The 19,181-nt window shown below is 33.2% G+C and overlaps 2 protein-coding genes across 2 annotated transcripts in view; both read right to left on the bottom strand.

Moving 5' to 3' along the window:
• Positions 1 to 2,266: 2,266 nt before the first annotated feature.
• On the bottom strand, positions 2,267 to 3,636 carry LOC148305483 (THUMP domain-containing protein 1 homolog). Its single transcript, XM_088266608.1, has one exon. The coding sequence runs from the start codon at positions 3,495 to 3,497 to the stop codon at positions 2,556 to 2,558; it is 942 nt and encodes a 313-aa protein (XP_088122734.1). The 5' UTR covers positions 3,498 to 3,636; the 3' UTR covers positions 2,267 to 2,555.
• An 8,866-nt stretch (positions 3,637 to 12,502) lies between these two features.
• Positions 12,503 to 19,181, bottom strand: part of unc-13-4A (BAI1 associated protein 3) — a 110,005-nt gene continuing 103,326 nt past the window's right edge. The window contains exons 16-22 of the mRNA XM_088266626.1: positions 19,071 to 19,161; positions 18,005 to 18,176; positions 16,426 to 16,651; positions 15,325 to 15,487; positions 14,390 to 14,549; positions 13,477 to 13,723; positions 12,503 to 12,843 (exon numbers count right to left, since the gene is read on the bottom strand). Coding sequence (XP_088122752.1) covers positions 12,752 to 12,843; positions 13,477 to 13,723; positions 14,390 to 14,549; positions 15,325 to 15,487; positions 16,426 to 16,651; positions 18,005 to 18,176; positions 19,071 to 19,161 — 1,151 coding nt within the window. The 3' untranslated portion in view covers positions 12,503 to 12,751. The remainder of the gene's footprint in view (positions 12,844 to 13,476; positions 13,724 to 14,389; positions 14,550 to 15,324; positions 15,488 to 16,425; positions 16,652 to 18,004; positions 18,177 to 19,070; positions 19,162 to 19,181) is intronic.

Genomic DNA, 19,181 nt, shown 5'->3' with positions numbered 1-19,181 from the left:
CTTTATAAATTATGTTTTTTTCTTATAAAATAAATAATGTAAATATGTATGGTAATTCTGCATCATTGACTCGATGATTTTTTTTTTAAATTTACACTTTCTTCATTTTAAATTTGACAGTCAATTGACTGTGTGTAGTTTAATAATAAATATATAAACAACTTCAGAACTAACGATTTTGCCTTATGTATGTATTATTAATCGAGTAAAAATAAAGGCTTTTTGAATTGTTCTCTCAATTATCTAGTTGATTGAAAGCAAATAAATTATATTTAATAAAAAGTATGTAATAGTTTCAACTACATTATAGTGTTTTAATTAATATCAACTTCTAGTTGCTGTTATTATTTTTGCATTATTTCAATGTGAAAGCAATTCCTAACCATGAAAGCAATAATGGTGAACAATATTATAAAGTAGTTGAGGTGGGAAAACTTAGAAGGGTTCGGCTTTATTCCGCTGAAAAACTTCACCGACTGGTGGTTTAACATATTGTTCACTGTTGCGTAATTTAGATATTTCTTGACAAAATTTCCCAAAACCTATTTAAAACATCTATATTTTTAAGCATACACTGTAAAATTATATATATATATATATATATATATATATATATATATATATATATATATATATATATATATACATATATATATATAAATAATGGAAGATTTTGTCAAATAAAGATGTCTGAAAAGCGCAGTAGGAAATGATATCTAGTCTTAATCCACCTTATTATGCATTTTGGTTACGTATAAAAAAAAGCATACTGAGTAACTCTAAAGAAAACTATAAATGTTATAATTTTATACATACATAAAAATCAATCATCAATTACATAAATTCCATTTGCAATAAAAATTTTGAAGTATAATTCTTTTTATTATAATTAGATAAAAGTTTTCATAACATATTCATTCAATTTTTTTGTTACTTTTAAAGAATGGATTAACGGTCATTAAAAAAAATGTAAAGGCCAATCTTATGGTGCTAGATTTGACTTGTTTATTTAAACATCCGAATTTCAAAGGACATCATGAGCTATGCGTATTTAATTATTGAGTTGACCATTGTGTTATTTTGTAACAAGTTAGCCCTGTGCGCATGAAGAGTGACTGTCACGCAAGTCGTGCGTCTAGTTGATGCGCGTATGCAATTACTAGATCCATCCATAAAAGTGTCAACACGGAGATACATATTCTTTAGTCGAGTGCTTGAGATACACGGTGTTCACATAAGCGATACACGCTTGTCGTGTGTACAGGGTTAATGATCTAGGTATGTGAAGTCATGCAACTAAAAATAATTTAGGTATATACATATTAGCTATATAAAAATGTAGTATTTCTAAGAGACTAATGAAATTCAGTTTTTGTAAAATACAATATAAATAAAGACTGTCGTTCAATTAGGTTAGATCTTCAGTTTGTTTTGTCAGCATTGGCAAATACCAATTTGTGTTTCTTTTGTCAACATTTTTATGTTAGTTTGTAGCCAAAGCACCTGAAATTTCTATGTATCAGAATTATTTATATTATTGACAGTTCAAAATTGTATGAGCAAATTTTTGGATAAAATTTAAGCAAATAAATAAATTATGCATTGATTCTTTTTTTTCCTCCCTGAATATGACATATTTTCCCGAGATCCTATCCTCCCAAATTTCAGAGCCTTAATTTTTTGTGGCGGCAGTCTGAAAAATTTCCGACCTCAACATGAAGATAATAAAAATTTGATCATGCGTTTGGGCATGTTTTGAAAGGTACATACTAACCAAAATTTTGATCACTTTGAACGGACAGTTATTTTTTGACAGTCGTTTGAGTGAGTCGCCGTGTTTTTTCAAAAATGGAAAAAAATGAGTTTCTAGCAGTCATTAAATATTTGTTTTTGAAAGGCAACACGTCTCTGCAAATTAAAGATGAGTTAGACGCTGTGTACGGAGACTCTTTTCCATCATTTACCATTGTAACATTTTGGGCAGCAGAATTTAAACGTGGACGTGCCAGTTAAGATGACGATGAATGTTTGGGACAGCCAAAAACTGCAACCACTGAAGATAAAATCATTAGTAGATCTTGCCGATGTAAGGTTTTCGATAGTTTGGTTTTACATTCATCGGCACTCAATGGCACTGCTTAAAACTGATATATCATAGCTTTATTTCTCTTAAAATAAAGGCATGCTGATCACTCCTGTACTCCAGTTAGCCATTCGGGTTATCCAAATGCGCTGACCACTGCACTAAACATGTAACAAGAAACTTAAACAATTTTTATATTATAAGAAATATAATTTAAAACAAGAGAGTGTCACAATATATTTTTATACAAGACAATGTGTGAAGATGGAAACAAAGCACTTAACAGTTCTTTATGGGTTCCTTCAAAAATATGAAATTATAACCCTCATTATTAATAAAATAATAAAGACAAAAAAACAAAATAGTCTGATAAGTTTACTTTGAATAAAGAAAAATAATAGCAAACTCTGTTCATTTAAATAATAATTGAGAGGAATTTATAAAGAATGTAATAATCCAAAAAATATCTGATTTATTCCATTTTTTCGCCTTCTGGAATTTCAATATGGTCATCACGATTTCCCTCCTGTGGAATGCCTGTGAGATTTTCCGTTGTTTCTATTTCTCCTTTCCTTTCATCTCCATCATCTTTCTTTTTTGCATCTCCGCTATCTTTCTTTTTATCTTCTGGATTTACACACAATTCGAAGAGGTTATATTTTTTGTATTGGTAATAGTTTTCCACTACTCCGAGAAGGCAGTTTCCTTTAATTATTTCCACGATGACGGATAATTTCGGCTTTGTAAGATCAGCTTTGTGGCTGGGATTTTTAGATACAATTAGTTCTGCCAACTCTTTGATAATTACATCCCTCGAGACTGAATTATTGTAACGTTTATTGAATACAATAGAAAATGTGGTCGGATCACATAAAAAGTGTTTGTCAAACAGTTTACCGGCTGTGGAAACGATGTCATCGAGTTTTGTGCTGCACGTAGCTTCTATGGGAACAAGTCTGAGCAAAAACCTGGTCTTCTGAATTTTTGTAGAAGCAATATCTTCGACTATAGAATGACCGAGTTTTATGGGATCTTCTATGTCGGCCTTTATAAATATACAATTAGTTACAGATGTATGCACGGATTGAAACCTATTAAACTTCTTCTCAGTCGATTTAAGTTCCGCTATTTGTTTTTCTAATACATCGCAGATATCTGGTTCTTCGATTTCTTGAACTTCATCGCCGGCTGCAGGGGTAATGTCGGATTTAGTCTCTTCGGGGCCATATAATTTGTCAGCATACTCATTCAATAGGTTATAAGCCTCACGGACGCAATTGTTCTCTTGGAAATTACAGGTGCAAAAGAATCCTTTCATGCCTGACTCGAGAGACAAGGATTTCTTTTTCTTTTGAGACTGAGAATAGTAATTATTTCTTCCTTTATTGTAAGCACGTTTCTTGGTGTCCCCCATTTTCTCCACTGTTGACACTGGACACTCGCAGATGAGGTTGAAATTCAAGTTCTTTTGCGAAAAATCTTGTATTTACCGAGCTACAACAAATTACTGAATCTGTCCCACACGTTTTTCCAATTTTGTACGCGGCGCAATCGAGGTAGTTGGCGGTCTTTATATAAATAGTTAGTCTGTGAATAGCTGTGAATAGTTAGTCTGTGGCGCAATCAGTCGTGCGGTTTATTTATTTTATATTTTCTATGGAATTAAATGTCACTTTAGGAGTTAAAGCTCCAATATATACTTTTTATATACGCAAGAATAACCTTTCCGTCAGAAACTATAAGACTAAAATTCGCATATTCTGTATATTTATTGGGTTGTAGGGGCTATATATTTTTTTTTATTCAACCCTTTAGCTATAGAAACTAATAGCAATTTAGGTATATGCAAGAAACGTATCATCATTTCAACGGGTTGATTTGTGAGCGCAAAAGTTTTTTTCTTGGAATTACCTAACATCCAAGTGACTGAAAAAAATATGAAAAATGGGAAAATTCTCTATTTCATAATATTTTATCTAAAGAAAAATTTTTGAACATAAACATTACCCGGAGAATTTTACATTTTTTGTATCAACTTACATGGATCTGGTGGATTTTAAAAGTAGGCGATACATATCTTAATATAATAAATATTGTATGTTTAATATTCAGTAAAAAGATGTTTAAGATAAGCGCCATGGCGTCATTGGGTAGATGCTTAATTGCAAAACTGGCGTCGCGGGTTCAATTCCTGCCAATTGCAAAATAAGTTATAAAATAATTGATTTTCAATTGGTCTGGGTGTTTATGATGTATTTTTCACATTTACCTTCTCTATCCTTACTATCCTACCTTCAGACAAGCCCGTAAAATGTAGAAGCTTTGTGAGTAATACCTTTTAAAAAAATGTGAGGATTAGGATAATCGGTTGTGGCCTATTCACTTGAACTTCTCCGCATCTGCAACTGTGGTAAGAAAACAGCAGAAAACTCAATTGAATAAGATGGGCTGTCATTTACATTACAACATAATGCCTGACCTTTTGTTCCATTTCTGATATTTTCCCATCAAAGAGGTATAGTACTTTACTCAGAACTTCTTTACTTATTTCCTTTAATACAAATGTATTTTTCATAATATATCTGCATTATTAGGTTTGTATAAGGGTATAAGAAAAAATACATAATCATAATAAAACAATGTTTTGTGATTATTACATTCGATAATTTATATATTTTATATAATTATTGATTAAGCATAAACATTCATAATTTTATTTACAACATTTTTTTTTATTTGGTCACGGCTATAATTATATGTAGTTGAAAATAGTGAAATAATATCAATCTCTCAAATAAAAATAAAAAGATGTCATGATTACAGTATTAAGATATAACGGCCTGGTTATTGTGATATTATAATCCTTAAAAAATATTTAGTCTGTCCATTTAAAATAAAAATCCATTGAAATACAAGATGAAAAGTAACAAAAAAATACACATTTTTAATTGTGTATTTATTTTGCAATGGAGACCTCAAGGAATATGAGTCATGTAGTTATGTTTGTATAATATTGACGCATAATATATGCATAGGTATAGTATGAAGAAATAGAAATACCCACACATTATTTTTTATTGCTACATCATATTAACTTCCTGTTTAAAAATTTAGCAAATTAGCATTTTGGTACTATTTCTCACCCATTTGAGATGGTATTCATTACTTTTTCTGGGTTTTTATTTCTTTCTAGCTAAAGTTTTTGATGCCAAATTATAAATAAATTAGGAGCTAGAATTATGCAACATGCAATCAAATTTGTGAACTGATTGGAACTTTTGAAAATGTCATTATTTAAATTCAGTTTTTATGTATGATTGGCTATGTCTAATAGATATAGAATTCGTAATGCCACCCAGCAGTGATGGGATTCAAAATTTTCAAAAACCGGTTCACCCTTATAAAAAAATAGTTAGAACATTAATTCATTTATTTGTTTTTTATTCTGTACATAAACAGAACATTCATATTACAGCTGAGAATGCTCATGTTGCTGAAGCGTATATCTTTCACGATATTCTTTTTACTAAGTGCAATAACTTAATTGAATTTTTCCACAATTTTTTTTCATCTTTCCAATATTTTTCTCTTCGTGAGGTTCAAATATTTTTACAAAATAAGCGTGCTCCGATACATGATCTCAATCGGAATATCGTCTGATAACAAAGGGTTAAGAACCGATTGGGCGAACTCTGAAGTTTTAAGGGGATTCAGTCGGTTCGCACCAGTTCTAGCGAACCGGTGCGAACCGACTGAATCCCACCACTGCACCCAGATACATAAATAAAATATAAAAGCAATGCCGCTGTTGATTTAATAGTAATTGGACAGACTATAGTAACATAAAAATCTTGTTATTTTTCTCCTGCTTTATAATGATTACCTATGTTCTTACTGTATACATATCCACGGTATGATGATTTTCAATTTAACTAAACTGAAACATATTCCGATCTGTTTTCATAGTTGAGTGGTTAGCACATTTGGCTACCGTGCTGGAGTATCGTTTTCCAGGGGGGTAAAAATAAATAAAGGAGATAGTTCACTTTAATACTTATTGACTGGTACTGAAGCGCGAGACTGGTCGTCTTGATTTCATATGTTATAATCAAAGATCAAGTTGAAATTATGTCAATCTAATACTTTGGACCGTTGGGTGAGGATAAGAGTAAGAACAAAAAACTACTATTTTATAACATATATTAATAAAATAAAGTAAATATGAATATATTATACTTATGGGAGTTTAAAATGATTCCTCAATCCGTGGACAAATAGTTCACTAAAAAATATGCATCACATTTATGAGCGAAGGATGTCCATATTGAATAAATATGAATATAATGTTATCTTTTGATATTATAAGGGATATAATTTGCACATGTTGTTTTCTTGACACTTTACAAAAAACATTATATGGAAGTAAAAAATGTGTTTAGTATATAGGCCAAGATTGTGAAACTACATCAAGGCAATAAATATGTATATAAAACCTACATGAATTGAAAATTATAATAATAATTATTATAAAGCAAAATACATGGTAGTGGATTATCATCGCTAGAAGTGACATGGTAGATAATTTATACGCCTTATCAATAATTGACTTTCATGAATAATTTAAATATAAAAATGTTAGTAAATAACCAATTATTGAGATTTTTGTCTACTGCCAATGCACCTCTTTTCTTTCATCGTCAGAACAATCCCTGCACCAGCATACATAAACACAAAATATTCATCATTTGCGTTATAGGAAAAAGAATATTATATTTATTTACATATATATTCTTATTATGATAATGGTAACCAACCTCCGACCATTTCCTAAGATGGTACTATAAGAAGATAGAATAATTTCTAAAATGTAACAAAGTGGTGAGCTTGTTTATCAATAAAGCAAGAGTTAAGTGGTATTTCCAATATTAAGACAGTATCACAAAAGAAATACTGTATTACTGATTTTGAATTTTAAGTATGTAGATACATATTTCCTTTAAATTGAATATTTTATACTGGATTCATATTAAACACGATGCCAGAGAAATATTCAATTTCTGACTCTCCTGTAGGACAAAGCATATTTTAGCCAGGTATGAATCTGACTGGTTTTCTCAGAGTACCTAAATAATGAGGATCCAAATTCTCTGTAAAACTTTGTAGACTAGCACCTTCCCTGGTATGCCGAGTAGCGTTTTTTCATAATCATTGTCACACATTAAATGTAATTGGAAATAATATGAAAAGAATAATGAGAAGGCGTAGTCCGACATGCCAACACTCTGGAAGGTGTAGAAAGCATATGAGGTATCCACGGAATCAGTAGAGCTTTTGCATGTTGACGGTGCTGTTTCAATGGTACACTCAATCCTGAGGGTAGTATTGGTAGGCATACGACAACAGTCGTAAGTTGTTAGTACGAACAGTTATTATGTGAGAATTCCTGATATGTATTTCATAATGATTCCTCTATAATTTTGAGCAAAAACTATTCATGAATTCATGTAGGTATCTGATAAAATATTTAGTAATTTTGTTAGACGGAGAATGGAAGTGTCTAAACAGTACAGTAGGATATTAGAAGCTTTAGAAGAAACAAATATATATTTTTTTACTATACATTAATATGGTGCTATAATATGATATCATAAGAATATTTTCACAGTATAGAGAAGGTACAGTTATGTCAGTAATTGCAAGCTCGTATTGTGGACAAGAAGTCAAAAGTGAATATAGAATGAAATATTTCCTAACGATAATCAGATCACATCTATTACATTTATATTAATTATTATGATTTCTTAAATTAAATAACCTAAAAAACAATTAAATATTTATGTATTATATATTTAACTTGTTATATTTACATATAAAACTTTTCAAGTGAAGTGTTTGAGAAGATATGATAGATAGTCGTTTTCTAAATTTTGCTTTCCCTTTAATTAGCAAATATTTAGTAAACCTACATGATAATAATATATTTATTTAGTACATAATTTATTTTTGTATTCTAGCAAAGTTCTATTTGTTTATTACAATATACTGTTCGATTTTAGATAAGTATTTTTGAAATAACTTGAAAACTCTCAAATATAAGTTGTAACAACGATTTCATGATTCAAGCCGGGTTTTGGCACCATGGCACCGACATGGTCGATTGATACTGATGACCGGATGTACTTGGTTTATTTGATCCCCCGTTTTGAGACAACATGATTTCTATATAACACTGCATTGATATGATGCAATGCCCCATGTACCACCTAGTGTAGAGGAGAGTTAGAAGAATACGATAACAAATCCAAAATTATATGTATTTCAATTTATTTTATCAGTAATAGTATGTAAGAAGTACATGTATGATGCCATGGTAAAGAAACGCTTTTGTTATTGTTTTTATTATTACGAATTTCTATAAAACACCAAGAATTTAATAAACTTAGTATATTGACCATATCTAATAAACCATTGTATATATCGCGAACTCAGTTATAATACAGATGTTACAGTGTTAAATATCTTGAACTGCCGTCACAGCCAAGATTTTTGGAAAATGTCTTGTTTTTAGGGATATCTATACATATTGAAAGTTAAGATTCCGGAATCTGAAAATACAAAATGGATTCCGGTTATTCATGTACAATAATGTTTTGGTTTTTTATAAAATACATGATAAGATAGTGTTTTACATGAAAAATATAGTTCATTATATCATTTAAAAAGATCTTAGACGCTTTAAATTCTGAGCTGGATCATTTTCCCGCTGTCAACACTACATTTATGTTACATTATGTATGAAGTCCAATGTTTGATTTCCTACATTGTTTGAATTTATGATTTTTTTTTCCACAGTGCCTTTAGTTTAAGTATGAAATTATATTACAATTACATATGAAAATACCTCAAAATGATTTTTTTGCAATTATAAATACAATAAATTTGTCAAATTTTAAATATGGTGCAACCGTTTTCATCAATCTGAATAATGAAAATGTGACCTACGTATACTTAAATACAATTGTAATTTATTAAGTAGTTTATATTATTTATATACATCTTATTTTAAGAAATTGAACAAAAAATACTGTAAATATTATTGAAATTTCATAGGTTTATTATTGATGACTTGCGAAGATGAAACAATTTTGTGGGTAGGGAAAATGGAAGTCTTTTAGGCATTTACAAGAGTTATGACCTGTCGTTGGATAGCTTAAGAGATACACAATTTTAATATTCACTATTGATCATCGTGAAGTTAATTATCAGTATTTGCATTCAAAATTCTTTATGAATACACATATTAGAGAATGCTAGAAAATTAAAACTATTTATTTTACATTGTGGAATTAAGCGATTTCTTTTTGGTTGAAAATTCACATTCTATCAGAATGCAAAAATTAAAGTGTACAATGTGTGCAGTTCAAAAAAATATAAATATTGATTTTATAATATGATTTTTAAATAATGATTTGATAACCCTGTTATTAATATGCATTAGTGAAATGTTAACATTATTCTGAAAACAAATATGTAATCATAACATACATTGATCGAGTAGGAAATTGGTCACACAAGATTACAGTTAATGGAAAAGGTCTGACAAAATACATTTCTACAGTATACAAAGCGATTTTATAAAAATTAAGTTATACTATAGGGTCCGCCATCTAAAGTTTTTTTTTTCAACTAGTGCTTATTTCGTGAATGGTAACACTTAGCTCATGTCTGATTTGACAGATAATTAGTTTTATCCTTCCGCTGAGCGAATATGGTTGTGTATACGCTTGAACAACGCTGGGAAATATTGCGACATTACTTTGAAAATCATGGTAATGTTGCAGAATGTGTGCGAAAATTGCGTACGGTTTTTGGAAGAAGAGAAGCACCGTCAGCTCCGTATGTTCGTTATCTTGTGAAAAAAGTGAAAGAAACTGGCATCCTCATCGATAAACCAAAGCGTGAAAAGCCAAAAACAGTGCGTACACCCGAGAATATCGATGTTGTGGCAGAAAGTGTGCGTGAAGCGCCATCAACATCAATTCACCGTCGTTCTCAACAATTGAACATTTCGGAGACATCATTGAGACGAATTTTGCATAAAGACCTTGGTATGACGCCATACAAAGTCCAATTGGTTCAGGAGTTGAAGCCAACTGACCATGCAATGCGTTTTCGCTTCGCTGAGTGGGCCTGCGATCGACTTACAGAAGATGCCGATTTTGCCAAAAAAATCATCTTTTCGGATGAAGCTCATTTTGATCTTGGCGGGTATGTAAACAAGCAAAATTGTCGTATTTGGGGCACAGAAAACCCGCACGCATACATTGAAAAGCCGGTACACCCAAAACGAGTCACTGTTTGGTGCGGATTTTGGTCCAGAGGCATAATTGGGCCATTTTTCTTTGAAAATGAGCAAGGAGTGGCCGTTACAGTCAATGGCGATCGTTATCGGGCCATGTTGAACGGATTTTTGTTCACAAAAATTGAAGAGGAGGATATTGGCAACATTTGGTTTCAACAGGACGGCGCTACGTGCCACACAGCCGAAGCTACACTCGATAGCACTTATAGCATTTTCATATAAGCAAATTGAAGTTGATTCGAGATGTTTACTATTATTTGATTTAAATCTTCAGTCTTGAGATATGTTGTCCGAGAGATGTATATAATATCAAAAGCCCCCTAGGTTCTTAGTTATACCAATTGAACAATGAATAAATACAGGCTCAAATATATGTATGTAAGTACATAAGGTAAGGGTGATCAAAATAAGGTTAAATCAAGAATAGATCATATTTTTAAAAAGTACAGTCCAAATCTTACAAGTATACAAATACTAAATTTAAACCTTAGAGTACTCTATGATTTAACCCCTGGTGCATTATTATCAAAATTTTATAGATATATCCAAGGGATAAAGAAGCTTTTGAGTAGGGAATGTGGAAATTTAAGTCATAGATTTACAAGTTATAAACCCTTAAAAGGTAAAAAACTTCATAATTTCCTTGTCGAAAACTTCTACATGATGTAGACTACATCCCTTTTGGATATCTTCTTGATGGCTTTGATGAAATACACTTATGTGTATTATTATAATTATGTATTATATTGAAAACTATACAAAAGTAAATAGTACAATTGGGATGTTCATATTCAATGGTACAAGTCACTCAAGGTCTTTTTCTTCTTATGATCGGTTGAGACTACTTTTTGTCCAGTGAACCTTTCCACTTTGTATGAAAATAGTGCAGATTACTCATTTATTTCATATCGCGTCAAGCCAAGAAATATGGCCAACAAGCCCTCGGCCATTGTACGGGTTGATTATAATATACCAAAATACTAATGAGTCATCACATCAATGTAGAGGATATTTATTCTGGTTATTCTTTTTTGTTGTTGATAATAACTAAACATCGCTAATAATTTTATAATGAATGGTGCTGTGTTACCACTAACAAGTTTTTACAATATACTACGCCTTTGAACCATTTATAATGGATAGTAAGCACCCTTACCTTAATATTTTATAACAATTTCTTGACTAGAGATTACACAAAATATAAATAAATAATTAATATTGTCACCAAGCGGAACACATAAATATTATAATATGATTTAAATCTAGAAGTGTTACACATTAACACTACTTTTTATTATAATCAAATATAAATAATTTTTATTTATAATAATGATACATCCAAATAATTTATTGAGCAGTTAGCATGTTATAATGGAATTGGTAGCAAAAATTAGTATCTACTTAGAAAATAATAAGTCAAAAGTAATGTCTATAAAGTAAATCCATTAATACTATACACATTAATTTAGGAAACAAATGGTGGGACAAACATATTTATGATTTCCGTGGCGATAAAACTCGATCGATATATAATTTTTCTGTTAGTGTTGGAAGTTATTTTTTTCTTGGTAGACGATGGTGCGATGTCACTGTCTAGATGGTGACATAATTAATGACAAAACCTCCCACACAGAGATAAAATAACGCCGCCACCAGATGACCCTCCATTGAATTCACGAATCTGTTCCAAAGAACAGCTATAGGGTTAAAACCAGTGCCTTCTATATTATATACAAGCCGTGGTCTCATTTTGGTAGTGTTAAATTGATGGTTATTAGTAAACCGGGTTTCAAAGTTGGTCATTTACTCAAATTAAGTAGGTATGGCATATTTTACAATATTTTAATAATTTAATTAAAAATTTCTCTTAAATTACGTTGAATGCGGTAGTAGTGAACTAAATAAAGAGTTGATGAACCTTTCTCGTAGTGCGGTATTATATTTAATATCTTCAAGGCAGTGGTTAAAACTTATACCAATCATAAAATGTAATGAATTATGAAAAAAGCATCGATTAAATGGAGAATGAAGAGTTAGTGATTAAAAATAATTTACAGTGTACTTAGTCGCATGAACCGTAAATGAGAAAATAGTTTTGACCAGGGCCGGATCTAGTGCCTTGTCATTAATTAAAAAGGATGGGAATATGTAAGCTTGTTATTAAATACGCAAATATTAATTTGCCTTAAAAGCAAATTTCGGTTAAAGATCAAAAAAAGAAAAACTCAAAAGTTTGGTAATATAAGCGAGGAGACATTGATAGGATTGTCAAGTGGGTGATGTGTACTCGTTGCGCATTCACAAGCTTACTGAGCGAATCTTAGCTTCTGTTTCTTGACGAACTCCAGGGCCTGTCGATCCATTATTCGAGACTCCAGGATTTGCAGGATAGGATGCTCTGCAATGGAACAAATTTTAATACAAACATTAGTCCATAATTTATATGAAAAAGGTGTATTAAATATCCGCCGATCCGGAATTTAAGCTTTTTGGTAAGTAATCTCTGAAAGCTCCCGCCACATTTCCGGATCTACTGTATTAGCTATTGGAGTTTATTTGAAGCAATAAGTGTAATAACTTGTTTTATTTTAATCTAATGTCAGTATTTAATTAATCGGGTAAAGTATTTTGAAAACAAAAATTATAATAATTACTAATGATTTCAATGTTCTATCGCTGTCAGCGGGTCATTTAAGGTAATATTAAATAAAGCATAAAATCCACCACCATATTATGATAGGGTGATATCGGCAGGGAAGTTAGTAACTAGTAGGCTAGGGGATCCTAGCCCCAATAGGAGACTACCCACACTGACAAGCCTAGTAATCTGTGAATGTATCAACCGTGAAACTACTCACTCCGTTGAGCCGGGGATATAAGGACAATATGAGTGAAATCGATATGACCCAAGTCCATTTATCTTAGGTCCAGTTTTGAAATTGATCTCACTTGCAGCATATATTATTTTCTAGCGGATTTTTTTCCAAACTTGTCCAGAAAATCTTCCATCAAAATATTTGAATCTCCTTACGTCTGTCATACTGCTGCAGAAGAGGCAGGTCAACTTGCTTCAGGCCGTGGAAGTTGTCTACGTTGGAGGAGCTGTCGGCCACTCCGGGTATGTTGGCGAGAGGCAGGAAGGCCTCTCCTGCGAAGTCGTTAGCTGTGATCACGTCGTGGTCCATGACCGTGAAGGCCACCATGGAACCCTCGGACAGGCATTGCTCCAAGGTCACCGAGAACTCGAAGCACTCGTCGAAAATTGGATTCAGAGTTTTCTGGAAAACATTACAGAGATGAATAGGGTGCGGACTCGAGGTAGCAAAAATCATTTTTGCTTTCCAGTGTGGAGTCAAGGTCAATGAAATAAGTTACCACTTATTTTATAATTATGGATCTTTTTACTACATTTAAAGTGAAGTTGAAATGCATTTACATATTTTTGCACCATAAACATAAAAAAAAATTGTGAATCTTTGTCTAATCTACAATAACAGTATTAAAATTTTTTTTTTTTACTTAGTTATCTGCCCTAATGATCCATATTATTATAAAAATGTGTGTGTACTATGTATTTTTATCTCATATATATTTTTTATTCCGGATGACAATTTAACAAATTTAACTGACAAATCTATTTATTAAAACTTTATGTTGTTGTTTTTGTTCTTATTTTTGTTGTACGTAGTTATAGATATATTTACTTTGAAGCCTCATACAACTTACATTAGAAGTTTTGGTCATACGCTTACAATCGTTTTACATCACAGTTGGCCGCTGCTTTTGGTACGAGCTGTTCACATTGTAATCATATGATATATATGCAATAGAAGAGTTGCCTAAAGCAGAGCTAGTATATGCAAATTATTATCGTTGACAAGCTAACGAGGCGGTCATACTGCGTTGGTTGCGGAATTATTAATGAGAAGTATTTAATGGCTTACCTTATGAACGTTGGTCTGCTGTTCAGCACAGTGGGAATATATTCTCCTTGGTAGTAATTCCACAATAACAAAGGGATCACTGAACCCATTAGGATCTAATGGAAGGACGTCTCTAGCTGATAGAACTTCTACGCACAGTGAATCGTGATTAAAGTATGCACTAAAAGAGAACAATTAAACAAACTGAATTAGAAAAATTCCACTTAAAAAAAGACTCCATAAATATAAATATATATTGCTCACTCCTTTCAAGAACGTCATAAATTAAAAATTGTCAATTTTCAGTTGTGCATGATTTCCAAATGCCCAGAAAATGTACTATATCCCAGCAAAAGAGGCATATTTTTTACTTAATATTTACCTGCTACAGGGCAGAAACTGTTGTTTTTGCATTTTGAAAAAAAGGTATAATTTAATTTTTTTTTTTAAATACACTGAATATTTTTCAAATGGAGAAAAAACATTCAGGTTTTACCTAAAAAGATCTGTTGCACAGTAAAAAGTTCAATAAATGGCTTGATATTTATTTTTAAAACATTGTATTTTATTTTTAAACTTTAAAAACGTTCTCCTGAAAAATCAAGTTTTTTGATTTATGACGTTATTGAAAGGAGTGAGCGATATATGATATAGAAAGAAATGTAATAATATCGTTTCTATTGACAATAAGCATAATACAATAAATTTATTTTTAGACAACAAATGGCGACTAAAAGAACAAAAACTGAAAATGAACATAAAGATTATAAAAAAATAATAATTAGAAAACATGAAATATTAAAATCCAAATAACAAGCCAGATAAATTTTTTGTAATAAATAAATTATTAGATTACAATTTTTTGTACATTCTTAAGATGATTTATAAAAATGGCCCCTAAGGGCTATTTTTGCCAACAAAACGTCCAAATTATTCGCATAAAATATTGCACTTACCGAACTGAAAGAATGCCAAATGGAGTTTGAGTTGTGTTGAGTTGGTCTTGCAGCCTGTAGGCATAGAACAGGTCTATCAACAGTTCAGTGGGCGTCTTGTGGTACTGCAATCTCTGCTCCACTCGACAGTATGCTTCCGAGTGCAGTTCCGCTATTGCCAGACCTGAAGTAAATACAACAATCTTGGGTACGCGCAGAAACCAAAAGAATTTGTGTTCGGAGATGTTTAATGTTGGGTTTCATTGATTGATTCAGCAGTCACGTTGTGGTAATATCTATCTATTTGAACTTTTACCACTATTTATTCAAATATATTGTGACACGTATTTCGACGCACTCAATTTACAGTGTTGGATTGTTGTTGTTTGTTTGTAACGCCTTCTTTTTGTGTCCAGTATTGAACAAAGGGAGGCCTTCCACAGTTTTCTGTTAGACGCGACTCTTTTACAGTGCACTTTCTTAATGTCATCGGACCACCTTGTCTGGGGCCTACCCACGCTTCTGCATCCTGTTCTCTAATCAAGCACTTTGTCATGCTATCTATCCTCAGACATACGTGCCACTTGACCTGCCCAGTTCCATTTTCATTCCGCGATTCTGTTACTTTGGTCTTTTTTCTTATTCAAACATGTTGAATGCATCAATAAACGTGTCACACGTGTTGAATGCATAGTGGTATTTACCAAGTACAAGTTGAATTTGGTTATTAAAAATACGAACAAAAAGAAAAATAACATTACCTACAATATTAGGCAACATACAAACTTATAGTGTTGCATAAGGCACGATATTGTATATATGTGTGCGTAAAGGAGCATATAGTGCATCAAAAAGATTTATATGATGCAGGTGATACACTATTGCTATAGGGGTTTACACTATTGCTATAGGGGAATGAAAATGGAGAATGGAAGCAATGGGTAGGATACTCGAGGTTTCAAACCAGTACTCCGGTCATGTGCAAAGTACAAAATTAGATGACCTGGAAGACCTCCTAGTTTAAGAACCTTAGAGATTGAATTGGTGGAAAATGACCACAATCTATTTAGTCTAGTAAGATGTGATGATAACTAAGTTCAAGTAAGAAGAAGATAGAGTAACCTTTGCCCTCAGCGTGGAAGAAGTCGGTGAGAATGTCCAACGCCTCCTGGAGCCGGTCGTGGAAGACAGGCGGGCGGTCCTGGGCTGGAGCGTCCACTTGCGCCGCGAGCCCGCGCACGGCGCCCGCCCACACGCCGCCCAGCACGCGCAGGAAGTTGCGCGGCAGCAGCATGGCGTTCAGCGTGGCCAGGTGCACGTCCAAGTACTCCAGCAGAGGAGTGATGGCCTGGAATTTTATTCAATATTATTTATTAATTGTCTGCCTTCATAATGTAGTGATCATCGCGTTTAGCTACAGTGCTAGAGGTCCCAAGTCAGATTCAAAGGGTATTTATAATAAAGAGAGTTTTCAATTTACTATTTCCAAGGACTGATACCTGGCTTGACTCTGGCCAATGTCTGGACACGACAGATTCTTCAGTTTTTTGGACACGTTGCACGTGGAAATGAGGATAGCCTGGAATGATTGGTTGTGATCGGTAGCCTGGAGGGGAAGAGGGGAAGAGGAAAATCCCCACACGATGGACCGATCAAGTTACAGCAGCAGCAGTCACCTCGGTGGTTGGAGCGCATGCAGCGCAGTCAAGGGATAACTGGAGAAGAGTCATTGCTTCGACAAGGGTCACAACCCTAAGTAATGAGGACTAAGACGGAGAAGAAGAGATACCTGAAGCGTAGGCTGATCACTTTTTTCTCATTCTGTGGGTATTATATCAGGGTGCCAGGGTTGTCAGGGTCAACATCTCGACTATCACCTCAGAGTAATTGTCCTTGTCTTGGGCAGCTCTAAATAGTGCATTGACGGTCCTGATCCCCGTCCTATCTCGTATATTCCGGAGCCAGGAGATCTGCCTTCTGCCCACACCTCGTCAACCCTCTATTTGGCCTTTTATGATTAGGTGCAATAGCACTTTCTTCTCCTTTCTAAGCACATAAGTACAATCACCTTTCCTTTGTGTATTTAACGATCAAGATAGTACTGCTTACACTCGTAAATGATGCTTTGCCCGATGCATGATGGGGGGCGGATAAGAGTTAGAGTAAGAATAGATATTTGTAAATACACTATTTATTTTCAAATCAAGCTGAGATTATGATTATTTTATGCGAAAATAAGGTATTAAGGGTACAACGGCGTTTTGAAATTGTAATACAAAATTACATCAAAATTAGATAAAGGGAAAAATTCTCGTGATACACATTAGTCAAACTAGTGGTAAATAATTCGAACAGTATATTTTTTGTTTATTAAAAGCATTCTTAACTTTATGGTATGGTAATATAACACTCTCCTTATCATCCATCATTCGTTCATTATAATAAATTTACTCTCCTTATGATGATCGTTCATCACAAAGTGACCGATGGATGATAAAGAGAGTGTATTGAGGGCGATTCTTCTTCTTCTGCTTAATGTTTTTAAGAAAGATTAGCGCTGTGAGGGCGAGAAATATTAGATCTCGCAACAGAGATGAAGCATCTTCATATATGAATATGTAAATCTGGGCATTTACTGGGCTTACCGTCCTGTATTGGCTGATGAGCGTTACATACGCTTGACGTGAAGTGGTATTTTTACCTGAACCGTGGGAAGGGAGTCGGGCGACCAGGCCAGGTGGAATATGGCCTTCCGGAGGGGGGCTTCCATCTGCGGGGCCACGCGGGATAGCACTTGGGCCGCGCGCGACTCCAGCGCCTGCAGGGCCGTGTCCAGCACCCGAGCACGCTCGCAGTCTGCCGCTTGATCAGGCCTGATCAACATTCACATTACACATACTACATTAGAGAAGGTCTGTTAGGAAGCCTCGATGCTTCTGTATGAGCAGATCCCATACAGAATCCCAGAGGATTGCGGTGGGGCAGATTTAAAAAGTTACATATGTATACTACAAATGGCAGTTTGGAAGATTTTGACTAATATGTGTGTAAGCAAACAAAATATTCATAACGAACCAACCATTATGCCACTTCCCCGTAGTGGTAGGCAGAGAAAATAGAGCACTATACCACTCTGCCTTTACATTCTTTACCTCTTCCACATTTTCGCATCTCCTTATACATACCCACGACACTTGACCCAGCCCCTTTCAAGTATTTGACATACTTGATCATGTCAAGTTCTCCTCGGTTTTTCTCTGCGCTTTTTCCAAGTACATTTGCCTCAAAAATTTGTTTTTCCATTCTTTCCTCGCTCATTCGTTCCACATGTCCAAACCATCTCAAAACACTTTTCTTAATTTTAGTTTACCATTCAGACATCTATAATACATTGCTTTGCCGTACATTCGTCTGAGGGATCGCATTTCGACTGCATTTAGTCCAATCCGCTTCCATACATTAGGGTTGGAACCAGGAATCCGTTGTGTACTGCTTTGCTCTTTTCAATTATTTTGCTGATTTTTCTATACATATGTAGCACGATATTTTGATCGTTGACACGACTGAAGAAATCTTTTTTATTTCAAAATTTTGTTATCAGAATTAAATTTTTGAACACAAAGGATTATTTTTTTAACTTTTATAACTTAGCTGAAACTACAAATTGAAGAGAAAAAAACAAACAAGAAGAAAAATAATAAATTAATGTCAGTATTGAAATATGTTTGTAAAAAAATGACCTAAAATGGTTTAAAATGATTACTTACTTTATATCTTCGCCGAATTCTGCCAGAGATCTTCTCACATATTCTAAATTGTTGACAGCGACACACATTTCATCTGTTGTTTTATATGGACCTAAAAAATAAAAACATTCC

Source organism: Brachycentrus maculatus, unplaced genomic scaffold (genome assembly GCF_059751285.1).
Source record: "Brachycentrus maculatus isolate JH-2025_06_01 unplaced genomic scaffold, ASM5975128v1 h1tg000272l, whole genome shotgun sequence".
NCBI classification, from domain to species: Eukaryota; Metazoa; Arthropoda; class Insecta; order Trichoptera; family Brachycentridae; genus Brachycentrus; species Brachycentrus maculatus.
Note: the sequence above shows the minus strand (reverse complement) of the source record. Positions and strands in the feature narration are given on the sequence as shown.